A 14640-nucleotide genomic window follows, 5' to 3' on the forward strand; every position below is an offset into this window, starting at 1 on the left:
TAAATTTCTTCCGGAGCTGTTAGAGTCTCAAAACTATCAGTTTTAATAAAATAGTAATTGATAAATACTTAACCTAGTTTCCTTTTAAATATGTAAGGTGAATTGCTTAATGTTTCTGGATAATTCCTCCCAAAAAGTGTTTATATTTACTCAACAAAAGGGTATACAAATTTCAGTACATTTGATATTTTAAATTATAAAATTGTAGGTAACTAGCATATTAAATAACTTTTAAAAACATTTAATAACTTCATAGTATTCATAGTACCTAATGTTATAATTCTTTTTCATAAAATATTTCACTTAATGGAATAATAGATAAACTTATATTTAGGTCTCCTATATATGGAAAAACCATTGACACAATTGATAATTCCAGATTATACTTCTCCCTCATTAAAATTATCTTACATTATAGTACATGTCTTAATATAACATTAGAATATGCTCAATCTCTGAAAATTAAAATTAAAATATATATAATGCATATAATTGAAAAATTTTAAGGATATTTTTAAATCTATAACCACATATATCAGCATAATTAGGGAGCACATATATATATACACACATATGTATACACATATAGGTTATACATATATAATTTTGTCTATTCTTTTTGGTACTTAATCAAATTTATAAGAAACTGATTCAATCAACCAAAAGTTTAAAAAAGATGCTTCTGTTACTAATTTGTTACTATGTAGTAATTAAAATTTCTTAATATATTCATTATCATTTTCCTATATTTCTCCTGTAGTTCTTCTTTAATAATGTATTCTGGTATCACATGAATCTAAATGCAAATCATTTCATATCCTGACTGTATTCCAAAACCAGTAATGATGTGGTTTAGAATAGTAATGAGTCAATTCTCTCAAAATGTAAAACTCGGGAGTTTTATGTCTATGAATGATTTTCTGTAAGTCTTTAAAGTAGCAGAACTCTACACAAAGAAGCATAATATTAGAAATAAACTAGAAATAAATATTGAGCTGCTTACCAAGGAGACAAAATTTCAATACTGAGCCAACAAATCACAACAACTAAATGCAAAGGGATTCCACGACAGTTTAATTCAAAGACTTACTCTGAACAAGGCAAGAGTGAACACAAAATAAAAGGCCCAGAAGAGAAGTTGGGACAGAGAATAAGACGACTGCATTTCAGGAGCAAAAAGAGGTAAAATAATGTTGCTGTCCGGTGGCCTCATTTTGTCCACCTCATTACTCCTGGAATAGATTCAAACCACAGAGACCTTAGATAATGTGCTAAGTCAGTTACTAGGCCAATATATGAGATCCATTCTGATGATGTGTAAAGCAAAATTTCACCTTCAGATAATGGAACAACTGATATAATTTAATGACGGTAGATGACAGAAGAACACCATAATCTCAGGAATATGAGAACCATTCCACTTGAAGACTTACAAAAATGCATGTAAGTTCAATTGGTGGCTACAACTTTGAAAACTTCCAAAAAGAAAAGTGATGTGTCTGAACCAATAGAAATTAATGAGCAAACTTGTAATGAAATTAGAACTTGAGTAATCAAAACCAGGGTGGCATCTCTTAACCCACATTTTCAACCTGAAACGTTTTAGACTTAGTAGCCACATGAGCACACGCGGTGAAATGAGTGGAAATTGAGAGATGCTTGGAAGCCCCATGGGGACTTACTGTACCTGTGTCCACATCCTTCACCTGTTGCCTGGCTCGAGTTGTCTGGCTCCACTTTGAGCTCTTGCAGAACCAGCCCTTTTTCGTGTGGTCCAGGAAAGTCCATGCCTGGCACCACCTCCTCCTCTAGGGACTCCACGTAGAAGAGAGTCCTGGCTGGCTGCTGAGTGCCCTGCCCAGGAGCCCCTTGCTGCAGCCTCGTGGCAACTGGAAGCAGGGTGCCATTCAGCGGATTGAAGGAAGAGGAGGAAGAGGACGGGGAGGACGACGAAGAGGAAGAGGAGGAAGGCTTCTTCCAGAAAGTGCTCACACCGCTTCTCTCTTGGCTTTTGAGCAGGCGGCCCTGGCTGGGTCCCCAATGCTCAAAGCTGCCACTGCCGTCCTGTTGCAGGCAGCCTCCCCCCGCCGGGGCGCCGGTGGACGGTGACGGGTGGCTGAAGAGTTTCCAGCGGAGTCGCAGAATGTGCTTCACATCGAAGTCTTTTCTCCCAGAGCCTGACATGCTTTACGCACAGAAGGCAAAAGGCTGGCAGCTCACGCAGGAGTAGGCTGGTCAGCAGGTGGGGGAGGACAGTGGGGCACGGGGGCGGAGGAAGAGAAGGGATGCGCCCTCTGCACCCCTAGAGCCAGAAGACGCGAGGCAGGCTGCGCGCCCTGCCAGGCGAAGGCTGGAGCGCAGACGGCAAAGCCGCGCGTTTCAGCGGCGGTCGGGTCCACAGGACCTGGGCGTGGGGACACCACCAGGCAGGAGCAGAGGCAGGACTGGGACGCCAAAAGCTGGGAATCCTCGATGCCCGCGCAAGAGCCCCGTGGTTATGGCGAGGTGGGACGACCCTTAGGCTGGAGACGAGCGAGGGAGGGAGGTCTGAGCGCTCCGAAGCTCCGGAGGCGGCTGCAGCTGGATACACCTCACTGGGATGCGCTTGTGGCAGAGCCTTAGTAGGGAAGGTGATGGCGTTCTTGTCCTTGCAGCTCAGAGTTCAGTGTCTGGAGAGCGCAGAGAGAAAGAGCCCCAAGTCTCGAGGAAGCGTACCCCTCGCCAGATCTCTTGGTGCACCTGCGCCCCTGTCCCTGGCCTTTTCGAGGATGCCCTGATAGCCTGCCGGGTGGCTCTGAGAAAGTCAATTGCTTTCTGCAATGCCAGAAGAGGTGGTTTTATATAGTCAGTTTGTAAAAGAGAAAAATAGATATTCTAGCGCATATAGGGAGGCAAAAGAAAAAGCCCGCCTGTGAAGCTGTCAAGGTCCTCACAGTACAATTTTCTCTCTGCCTCAGCGCCTCCTCCTCCCCCGTAAGTGACGCAGATGTGCACTGGGGCCTATACGGAGAGATGGAGGGAGGGAGGGAAGGCTTCAATCTTCTTTATGCAAGTGAGACTGCTGCTCTTATTGTCCCCTTGCGTGGGTCTTGTCACCTTTTTTCACCCTCCTTCCTCACTACATTACTGGGTAGCAATACAAGGAAAGAAAACAGGCATTATGCCTTTGCATCAGTAAACACCACACATGAATCATGGCAGTGTAAACTTAATAGGCTGCCATCAGTTTGCAGGTTGCAGGTTAATGGCTTGAATTATTTAATAAACCGAATCTTTTAACCTTTAGCCTTAGTTTCTCTGTAGTGAGACACAGAAGAAACGGATGCTGGCGTCAAAGTGTGATGATGCCACCATCCTGACACTTACATTGTGATTCTGCTATTAAGGCACCCAGGCAGTGCTTCACTCCTGGGGCCAGAGGCGTACGGTAGAAGATGGGCATCTGAACACGGGGAACGGGTTTTGCAAAATCAGTGCATTTGGTGTGTAGCCTCGGAATGAAAGCTGTTATCAGTGTAAATCAAGAATGGAATAAAATGATAAAAGAGAATTTCAAGGCATAACCTTCTAGTACATAAATCATTGTATACTATGCATGGAAGAGTTTAGGCAATAAACGAGAATAGCCGAAGGCTACTTACTATCTTGCAAGTGGGCGTTTGAAGAAGATGTGTTTTTCCCTTATATCTATATTTAGAATGGTGAGGATTGCGATCACTTTCAGTACATGACTACTTGGAATGTTTTAACCTTTCCTTTAATGAGCCATTAAAATAGAACCCGGTAGTCTTTGTTGAAGGCAAAGGGACCAGAGATGCAATGTGTTCCCTAACTCAACCAGGAATATGGTTGTTGTCCGTTCATGAAATTCACAGTTTCAGTAACCCCCAACAGACCATAAGAATCAACCACTGAAGCGCAGTTAGACTACTGCTCAGTTACCCCCAAGGCTGAGCTGTAAACGTCACCAGAAACCAAAGCTAAATTTGGAGTCCTTAGACAAAGTTGGACACTTTAATAAAATAAGAAATTAAGTGCACAAAAGACTTATTTTTAGGGGAATAAAAATCACTATAGTGCTTTTAAAATATTGATTTATGTCACAACAGCTGGACTGCAATCCCTTGTGCCTTGATTCTTCTCTCAGTATTCAGTGATTTTTGTTTGTTTTTTGTTTATTAAGCAAAAAACCCTTTAAAGCCAACAATGGTGACAGATCATTTTTATCCAACAATGGAATCAAGTAAGCATTTCCCTTAGGGAAGAAAATAGTTTATGAAATTACACATCACAAACAGGACAGAGGAAATTTTCCATCAGAAGTAATGTTGAAAGTTGAAGTGCATGTAATTAATTTATATAGAAATTAGTGCTTCATGAATTATATCACTTGATTTATTTAAAATAATATAAAATAACATAAGTCAAGTCTCTGTATCTATATTTTTCATTCACCATTCAAAAACTGTAATATAAAATGTTATTCTAAAATTTAATTTTGCAGTTCCTTTTTCTCTGCAATACTAATAAGAATATTCCACAGTTAAACGTTATATGCTTAAAGGACAATATTTTATATGACCCAAAGGAGATGTAACATTAATTTGTGGTATAAAGGAACATGAATTAAAAATATTGTCACATTTAGCAGATGATGAATAAAGCCTATTTGTTAGTCTTGTAGTAACAGTATGTTTAAAGCACTGTCAGAGAATATTATGTAAATATAGGTACCTTTCTATATTTGTCAATCTGAATAAAATATATAAGTTTGAAAAATCACTCTTCTTGGGAATATATTTAAATAAAATTCAACTTAATTATCAAATGAAACTATTTCGAATTTGAGAATTAAACTATGCATGAAGTTATGTTAAACTGAAATGATTGACAAAGATGATTATATTATTTTCACTTGATTGTTACCATACTACAGTATTGTAGAAAAGGAAGGAGAAAATAAAATAAGAAAAAAAATGGAAGAATGAGAGGAAAGTGAGAAGGATGAGAAGAGAAGGAGAAAAAAGAAAGAGAGAGAGATTGCGAGAGAGGGAAAGACAGAAAGAGAGAGGAAAGGAGGAAGGAAAATAATTTGGCTGGATATTATGGCTTAACTTGGCATATTAGATAAAAATCCTTGAAAAATATACTTTGTAAAATACTGCACTAATTAATTTATCTATTATTCAAAAATAAAAAACTTTGATTGCTCACTTAGGTCCAATGCAAACTAGTAACAAATATGAAGGAATTGGTCCCATGCAGCTTGCTGGAAGAACTCACAAAAGAGGACTGTTTAACCAGCCATAATTAATAATTGACTTGTGAGTCAATTAAATTAAGATTTAAGATAACCAAGCTTATAGGCAAGAAGACATTGACATAATAAAGACCGCTTTTAACAATCCCAACAAACACACTTTGTTTTAAAGACAGAAACTATTTAATTATTCTAACACTACTGAATTAAATTGAACTGTCAGTTGAATCAATCAGAGTTCTTCACGTGAATGTCCATATGGTTGCCATAGTTTCCTGAAACACTGTAATCAAAAAGGTTAATTAGGATACAGAAAATCTGTAGAATGCTCAAGTATTTACTGTAATACACAAATAAAAAACTTCGCATAATTATTAAGTCAAGCACGGGTGTAAAATATATCACACTGAAAGTTTCTACAACTCAAATATTTAAACAATAAGCAAAATTGGCTTTGGATCTGTTTTAGTCCATTATCTGTTACTTGTAATAGAAAACCTGAAGGTGGGTAACTTATAAAGAAAAGGAATTTATTTATTATAGTTATGGAGGCTGAGAAGTCTAAGGTCTAGGGGCTGCATCCGGTGAAGGTCTTCTTCCTAGTGGGGACTCTCTGCAGAGTCCTGGAGCTGCACAGGCATCCTATGGCAATGAGGTTAAGCATGCTATCTCAGGTCCCTCTTCCTTTTCTTATAAAGCCACTAATCCCACTTCCATGATAACCCATTAATCCATGAATTCATGAGGTTCTGCCCTCAAGACCCAATCACCTCCTAAATGCCCCCCTCTCAATATTCCACAACAGAGATTAAATTTCAACATGAATTTTGGAGGGGACAAAAATTCATACCATAGCAGAAATCAAGAATTTTCTAGACTGAAAGCTTCTCACTTTTAGTGACTATTTTCTAAACAAACACAATTAAATGTATATACTTTTCTAGGAAAAGCAATTTTTTATGTATCTTTTTGGCAGGCCTTCTACAATGTCTAGAAATTTGCTTCTACATGATAATACTCAACAAAAACATTTGAATGGCTAATTATGCTCAAATTTGAAAGTTCATGCCTTATAATGGCTCCTGTGATTTTGTCTCTGATTAATTTTAATAAGATGTATTGATATACATTTTATTAGTCAATTTTTGCACTGCTATAAAGACATTCCTGAGACTGGGTAATTTATAAAGAAAATAAGTTTAATCAGCTCATAGTTCTGCAGAGTGTACAGCCTTCTGCTTCTGGGGAAGCCTGAGGAAACTTGTAATCATGGCAGAAGGCAAAGGGGAAGCAGGCACGTCCTACATGGCTGGAGCAGGAAGAAGAGAGAACTAATGTAAAGGTGCCACACACTTTCAAATAACCAGATCTCGTAAGAGTTCTATCATGAGAACAGAAAGATGGACGTCCACCCTCATGATTCCATCACCTCACACTAGGATCCTACTCTAGCACTGGGGATTATAATTTGACATGGACATGAGATTTGGGTGGGGACACAGAGCCAAACCATATCATACATTAATATAAAATATTATTTAAAATTAGAGAATACCATTTAAAATAATTATATAGAACTCTTGATGTATACATTAAATAAAAATTGTTTTGCAGTGACTTTTTTTCCCAAAATGATTGAAACATAATACCGCATAGCACTAATGTTAAGTTATCCCATGCATAATCAAGGGTTCCTACCTCTTAAAAAAAATACACATAACCATTCAGGGTCTATTAATCTTCATTACAGTATAGTTATAGTTTACTTAAGTGGCAATTAAGTGACTGCTTAATAAATATTTGTAGGTATTCATTGATCCCCAGGGGCCTTTTAAATCCACTCAACCTCCTTGATTTATTTGACCATTTGATTTAGATCTGGCAATACATTTGTATAGTTGAGGAATTCTTATATAAATTGCTGAGTTAATTTCATTAGTATGTGAATTCAAAATGTCATTAAAATAGTGAATTTCTATTAATGATGAGCCAGGTTTTATTTGTGTGTCTTTTTATTTCCCAAAATTCTGTGCAGAATATTGACAGTGGTTTATGAACATTCATTATTTTCACTTTTATGCTGGGTCCTGTCTGGTTAATCATACTGCTGAGGGACTTATGATATGATATATATATATATATATATATATATATATATATATATACACACACATATACATATATATATATATATTTTTTTTTTTTGAGATGGAGTCTCGCTCTGTCGCCCAGGCTGGACTGCAGTGGCACGATTCCTGCTGACTGCAAACTTCACCTCCTGGATTCAAGCGATTCTCCTGCCTCAGCCTCCCAAGTAGCTGGGACTACAGGCACCACCACCACACCCAGCTAATTTTCGTATTTTTAGTAGAGATAGGGTTTCACCATATTGGCCAGGTTGGTCTCAAACTCCTGACACTGTGATCCTCACATCTCGGCCTCCCAAAGTGCTGGGATTACAGGCATGAGCCACAGCGCCTGGCCTATGATGTGATTTTTAAAACACTTTCTATCTCTTTTATGAAAATATTTATAGATTGAAAACGAATATATAAATATAGACATATAGATATACGTAAATGTAATATACATATACATTTAATATGTAATTATATTTCAAGGATATTTTCTAATGAGTAAAACACATTTGGTGGCATGATATCCTATTTTGTATAACACTAGAACCTTTAAAAAAGAAAACTGCTTAACTAATACTTATTTACAAAGGGTTACGATTTCCCTAGTATTGAAAAATTAATTTCATTATTTTGCATATTGCAATGAAATTTGCCTGTATCACTATGGGGTAAGGTGAGTCCCCTGAAACTTTAATCAGTATGATCAAAATAAAATAGTAAGATTATAGTTTATAAAGTACAGATTTGGAAGTTATAGGAGTGTAAGATATTCATATAAATGTAGATAAAATAGCATAACTTTGTGGATATTTTATTTTCTGTTGTCTCTTTTGAGACATGGGCTTTTGGAGACTTTAAAATATTTTCTCCAATCAGGTTACTACATTTCTCTTTCCATCTTGAGACATATTTGCCAAAACTTTATATTTTCATTCACCTGCATTATTACCAGATCTTTTAAAAATCTAGGACAAAAATACATGGCTTTAAAAGCTAAGATCTAGTTTGTCTCAACATAATTCTAATTATGGATATAACATAAATTACAAATAGCTTTCAAATGCTCTTTTTTCCACAAGTTTATGTGTAAGTAATATGTGAAGTTATAACACCCCAAAACAACATTTTTCAGTTAATCTGTTTTAGAAATAGTACTGTGATTTTTATTTCAAATAAATTATATATTCAGAGTATTGGGAAGACTATTCTAAGAAATCAAATTACTTTGAAACATTATTACTAGAAGTAAATTGGCTTCCAAAATCTAATTTGAAAATCACAACTTGACACTTAATATATTTTCCTGAGTTTTACACCCAGTCAGGATGTTTTTGGCTCACCAGTCCAAAATAATATTACTTGTCAGCCTCATGGGAAGCTAACAAGATGACCCTTTGCCTTGAGGACTGTCTCCTGCAAATGTGGTGACCTCTCTCTTTCTGTACAACTCTAGTCACTGGCCATCATGGCACATGTAAATTCTCATTCTTTATTGCTCAAAGGAAATATGACATGGACTTCACACAATAATATACTGAAGTCTAAAAAATATGAAAACAGATAAATCTGTAAATTAAAGCACTACATATAATTATTGAAATTGTAGCCTACTTAAGATTTCATGTGATGTCTAGGACAAATTACAAGTAAAATAATAGCAGCAAAAGGAATGAGGAGTTTTCAGATTATGTTACATTCTTTAAATTTCTTCACACTAGATAGATTCCCAGATTAAATATAGAGTATTTTCTTCAACGGTTATGTATGAAACATTTTATACATCATATGATTATTTTCTTCTTAGTTGGATAATGACTCAAGAAACTAAGAAAGGAACTATTATTTTATGACATCCTACTAAGTGCCAGACAATGATTTCATTCTATCTTGATAAAAATCTTATTTAGGTAGGCATTATAAAACAGGCTTAATATGAAAAGAAGTAGAATCAACTGGCCCTAATATTTTCTTATATTAATTGTTTTAGACACTCCTCCATAAGCCATACTTTTTCTCCTATCTTAAAATTAACGTATGAGAACTAAAAAAAATGACAAACTCATTAAAGGCAGGGATTCTCAATATCATTTCATGAGCTGTGTGAGCTCTGCTTGAATAGAAGAGAGACTCCTGGTATTCTCAAAATTGAGCTCTCTTTCTAACGTGTGTGTGTGTGTGTGTGTGTGTGTGCATGTGTGGGTGTGTTAGTCCCTTTTGTGCTGCTATAACAGAACACTACATACTGGGTAATTTATAAAGAACATAAATTTATTCTTTCACAGTTCTGGAGGCTGGGAAGTTCAAGACCAATGCACTAGAATTTGGTCTAAAGAGAATCTTCTTGCTCTGAACACACATAGTAGAAGTCAGAAGGGCAGGAGAGAGAACAAAGGCTGTGTCTCCACATGGCAGAAGAGCAGAAGAGACAGAACCTGCTCCTGTAAGTCCATTTTATAATGTCATTAATCCATTCACAGGGAGGGAGTCCTCATGACAGAAACACCTCCCAAAAGGCTCACTTCCCAACACTGTGGCATTAGGGATTAAGTTTCCAACAGAAGAATGTGAAGAAATGCATTCAGACCATAGCAGTGTGTATTGTTTTCAAGTCTATATGTATGTTTGTGTATTTGTGTAGATACATGGGTGGCTATATCTCCATAGAAACAAAAATAATGTTTTTTTTGTGGGGGCAACAAATTTTGGAAAATGAAGATGGTCTTACTAGACTAGGATGGTTCTGCAGGGCAAAGAACATGTCTTAGGTAATTTTGAATTCACAGTGTCTAACTGTATATCATGGCATGAAACACCAGTAAATAATGGATGGTTTTGAGTTTATCATAATAAGAAACGGGATAAGAGTAATAACACTTTATAGTGGAGGAGAGTATTATATGTCAGGAAGTATTATATGTCAGGAAACATATAATACTTTTTTAAAAAGTATTGTGAAACTGTGGTTCTACAATTATTTAGTATGAAAACAAATAGAATTATAAAAATAGTGGTTTCAGAATATTTTGGTGCCCTCATTTGTATTTCTAAAGTACTATAAAATACTCAAGAAAAATTCAGCATATATTATGTATATTCAGTTTATCAAACAGGAAATGCAATGTGCAAGTTAGGAAGTGCTTTTATTGTAATTCTTAAAATTGTATTTTTAAATCAAGAAAGATTTAAACCTTCACATTTAAATCCATAAGCTTTAGTTACATTAAAAATTCAATCTCTGCATTATCATCCTTTCATTTATTCAAACATATTTTTTATTGAGCACTTACTCTGTGGCAAGCCATGTTCAAGGTGATGGGGGTGTATCAGTTAAACAAAAAAAAAAGGTAGACCAAAATCTGTGCCCTCAAGGACCTAACATACTTGAGGTGAGAGACAGAAACTAAAATTCAACAAATAAATAAGTGTATCAGATAATGGAGACATCATCCATGGAGATAAATAAACCATGGAAGAAATATAGGGAGCTTTGAAGGAAACGGGGGATGAGCTTTGAGTAATCTACATGCTTAAGCTCCATTGATAAGGTGGTATTTCTCCTGTGTCCAGAAATAAGTGAAAGCATGGACTGTTCATGTATGAGTGACAGTGCCATAGCAGAAGGAATAGAAAAGCAAGGGCCTGGGGCCATGATAAAGTTTGATGTATTGAAGGGGTAATAAGTACTAGAGGCGAGTGAGCAGAAAAGAAAGGAGCTCTATTGGAGTTCAAGAAGGCAGCAGACAAGATACCAGATCACTTACAGGATCTTTTAAGCCAGTGCACAGATATTAGTTTTTATTCTGAATGAGATGGAAAGCCATTGGAGGATTTGGAGCATTGGAGTGATAGCATCTGACTTCCATTTTCTAAGATCACTCTGGCAGATGTGGTGGGAATAAACAGAAGAAAGCAAGGTAGAGAAAAGAAAAACAACTGACAGACTATAGAATAAAGAACCTAAGAGATGATGTAAATGTGGACCAGACATTGTGGCAAGGTCTAGCATTCATAGGGAATCGATTTTTCTTAAAGTTCGTGGTCTTTTTCTTTTCATTTTTAGATGGGAAGCTATGTTATAGATAGTCTTGTCTATCTTTTACTCCCCTAAAATAACTAATTTCTCTATTTTTTTCTGTTCTTCACTGATGCAGAATGCTCGCATAAACCTAAAGCACGCTCAGGTCTTCCTGGGCTATATATTCCTACAAGATAAAGTAATTTATATTTTACCCTGATTAGCAAAAGAGGGTATAAACTTGTACTTATGCAATATGAATATGTTTTATACCTAATTTACAGCATAAGGACTATAGTTAACAATGTTCTATTACACTAGAAAGTTGCTAAGACAGCAGATTTGGATGCTCTCATCTCTCCTTGTCTCTCTCCTTCTCTCTCACACACATACACATATGCACACACAAAAGTAACCATGTTAGGTGATGAATATGTTGATTTGCTTAACTGTGGTAATCAGTTAACTATATATACCTATATCAAAACATCATGTTGTATACTTTAAATATATACAATTATAAAAATGAAAAGAACTATGCTTTTTCCTGATGCATTTCAAATTTAGCTAGAGGGATAATCAAAGCTCTTCCTCACTCTTCAAGGATTGACAAAAATGCTATGGGCAGTGCAAGAAGTCACAGCCTGAGCAGTGCATCCTATAAATATATTTGCACAAAGCATTTAAATTATAACGTTTGAAAAACAGTATGTGCATTATTCCTCCTAGTTGCCTACTGACTGGAAAGCAACATTGTCGAATGGAACATCACAGGCTTTGAAATCAAATCATGACCCAAACCCTTCTCTGCTGCTTACAGTTTGTATAACCTTGGGCAAAGTACTTAACTTCTTTGAGTCTCAACTTTCTTATCTGCAAAATAGAAGTTAATGTGTAGGTCAAATAAAATAAAACCTATTAAACAAGTAGCACATTGTTGGTGCCTAAGTAAAGGGAGATATTGATGTTTACTTTGAAAATATTTGTATATTTAAATGACCTTTATATTGTTGTAAAAAAAAGTTAAAAAATAAAGCTTTCAATACTTAGTTGGCTTTGCAACTTTCAAAGGCATTTTGTAAAATATCCAGATTACTATTCACTTGAGTATTCACAACATAGAATCACTGATTAATCACAACATTGATTTTTTGTTGAGCTTGTAGTTTTGTAAGTCAATGACAAAAATTGAAAATCAATCTTTTACATTATTTTATTCTAGGAATAGTCAGAATTCATAGATGTCTGCATATTAGGGATATTCGAAAATCATTTCAAGTAGGAGAAATGTAATAAAATATTTGCTTCAGTTGACAAATCACTTAAGTTAATTTTATCCTCTCTTGTGAGTTGGGAGAATAATGAGAAGTTAATGAATAAGTAATTTAGATTACAAAAAAAATCTTGGCAATAGACTGTAAGGAACTTAACAGAAATGACATTTCACTAAGTAAATCTCTGATAGTGTGAGTGAAACAATAAATTTTACTAGGAAAACTAGAGGTTATTTTGCCAGTTATGAAACCTGACCATTAATATTCATTGAACTGTGTATATGGAATTTATGGATATTATCTATCAGATATAATGCATTATAAAGCCATCAATGTGGGTTTTTTTGTAGAAAAAAATTTATTCAAATGAAATGCTAGTCACATTTCTGGTTTTGAGTAAGAATGCCATATATATATATATATTTATATATATATTTAATTTATATAGAGAGAGAGAGAAAGAGAGAGAGAGACTGGAAATTTTTTTAAAAAATTAATTTGTTTCAAAGAAACAGGCTATCAGTAAGCTAACTTTTCTACACTTATGTTATTTTTATGACTATCATAGAATGCTAGAATAATTTGTATTATAAAATAGACTGAAAATTTCCTCTGATTTTGTAGATTCTTGCCTGTGGAAACTAAAATTGACACTGATATTCAACAGAACAAGCTTACCAGAAGATTCGTTTATTATTTCTGATACACTCTTACAGATATATACTTTTTTTTTTTTTTGAGACAGAGTTTAGCTCTTGTTGCCCAGGCTGGAGTACAGTGGCACAATCTCGGCTCAGATATATACTTTTATACGAGCATTGCAAACCCAGACTATAGATTTCTGGCACTCAAAAATATGTCAAGCCATGCAAAGCTAATTGAAATCACTGAATATTGCAATAAATCAATCAGTCAGTATTGAGAATCAGCTGTGTGCTCAGCACTGTGCAGTCAAGTGGACAGAGACATATCTTGGCAGAAGACACACACGCACACAAAAGAAGGATTTTAAAGTCTAACTAACCCCACAAAAAGACGTGTTAAACCCTTACTCTTGTAATGTACATATAGTTTATGCACCAGTTTTTCACAATTATTTCTCATGCTTGTCTCTCAAATTTACAAAAATGAGGTCGAGAGGCCTAGTTAGCAATCACACAGTTCTCCAGCAGTCACACAGTCAGCCCCTACAGCAGTCCATTTTCTTAACAAGAGAGAATTATACAGGCTATAGAGAGTTATAAAATTTTAATTTTCATATGCAACATAATAACTCTTAAAGTTGCTTACTTTCTCTTATAAGATTGTCTTTCTCTGACCCAGTTCTGAGCCCCATTTTCCTCTGCTCTGGGTTGTAATCTCTAATAAATCTTTAGAGTAAAGCTGTTATTACAGTGTGAACTGACTGTTCTCTATTCAAATGATATCATGTGTGTATACATGCACATGGAGTTTGAAGGGATTCAAATTACAGTGAATAATAAAAATCAATAACCTTAAAGTGAAAAAAAATACAGGTTGAACGTCTGTAATATGAAAATTCCAAGCCCAAACAGCTCTAACATCTGGAACTTTTTGAATGATGACCTGATGACATAAGCGAAAAATTTAGCACCTGACTTCATGTGACAGGCAGAAGTCAAAACTCAGTCAAACCTTTTTTTCATGCTCAAAAATACTTGAATATTACGTAAAATTATCTTCAGACTATGTGTATAAAGTCAGTGATTATGAAACATTAATGAATTTCATGTTGAAACTTGGGTTCCATCCACAAGATATTTCATGATATATATGCAAATATTTCACAATAAAAAAAATCCAAAATCTGAAAACATTTATGGTCCCAAGCATTTTGGAATATGTATATTTAACCTGCAGTTTACATTTACTTATTTTTGACAGGCAGTAGTTCAACTCATGTGACAAGTAAGAACTGATAGGCATTAAAAA

At 35.4% G+C, this 14640-nt stretch overlaps 1 protein-coding gene and 1 long non-coding RNA gene across 3 annotated transcripts in view; one reads left to right on the forward strand and one right to left on the reverse strand.

The window, feature by feature from the left end:
* KLHL1 (kelch like family member 1) overlaps positions 1 to 2938 on the reverse strand; it is a 416652-nt gene extending 413714 nt beyond the window's left edge. For both annotated transcript variants that reach the window (XM_054446371.2, XM_054446370.2), the window contains exon 1: positions 1688 to 2938. In XM_054446371.2, the coding sequence (XP_054302346.2) occupies positions 1688 to 2184 (497 nt within the window). In that variant the 5' untranslated portion in view covers positions 2185 to 2938. The remainder of the gene's footprint in view (positions 1 to 1687) is intronic.
* LOC134738034 (uncharacterized) overlaps positions 2311 to 14640 on the forward strand; it is a 41859-nt gene continuing 29529 nt past the window's right edge. The window contains exons 1-2 of the long non-coding RNA XR_010123505.1: positions 2311 to 2973; positions 9681 to 9838. This is a non-coding gene — a long non-coding RNA (uncharacterized LOC134738034). The remainder of the gene's footprint in view (positions 2974 to 9680; positions 9839 to 14640) is intronic.

The sequence above is a fragment of the Pongo pygmaeus genome, chromosome 14, assembly GCF_028885625.2.
Source record: "Pongo pygmaeus isolate AG05252 chromosome 14, NHGRI_mPonPyg2-v2.0_pri, whole genome shotgun sequence".
Taxonomy (NCBI): domain Eukaryota; kingdom Metazoa; phylum Chordata; class Mammalia; order Primates; family Hominidae; genus Pongo; species Pongo pygmaeus.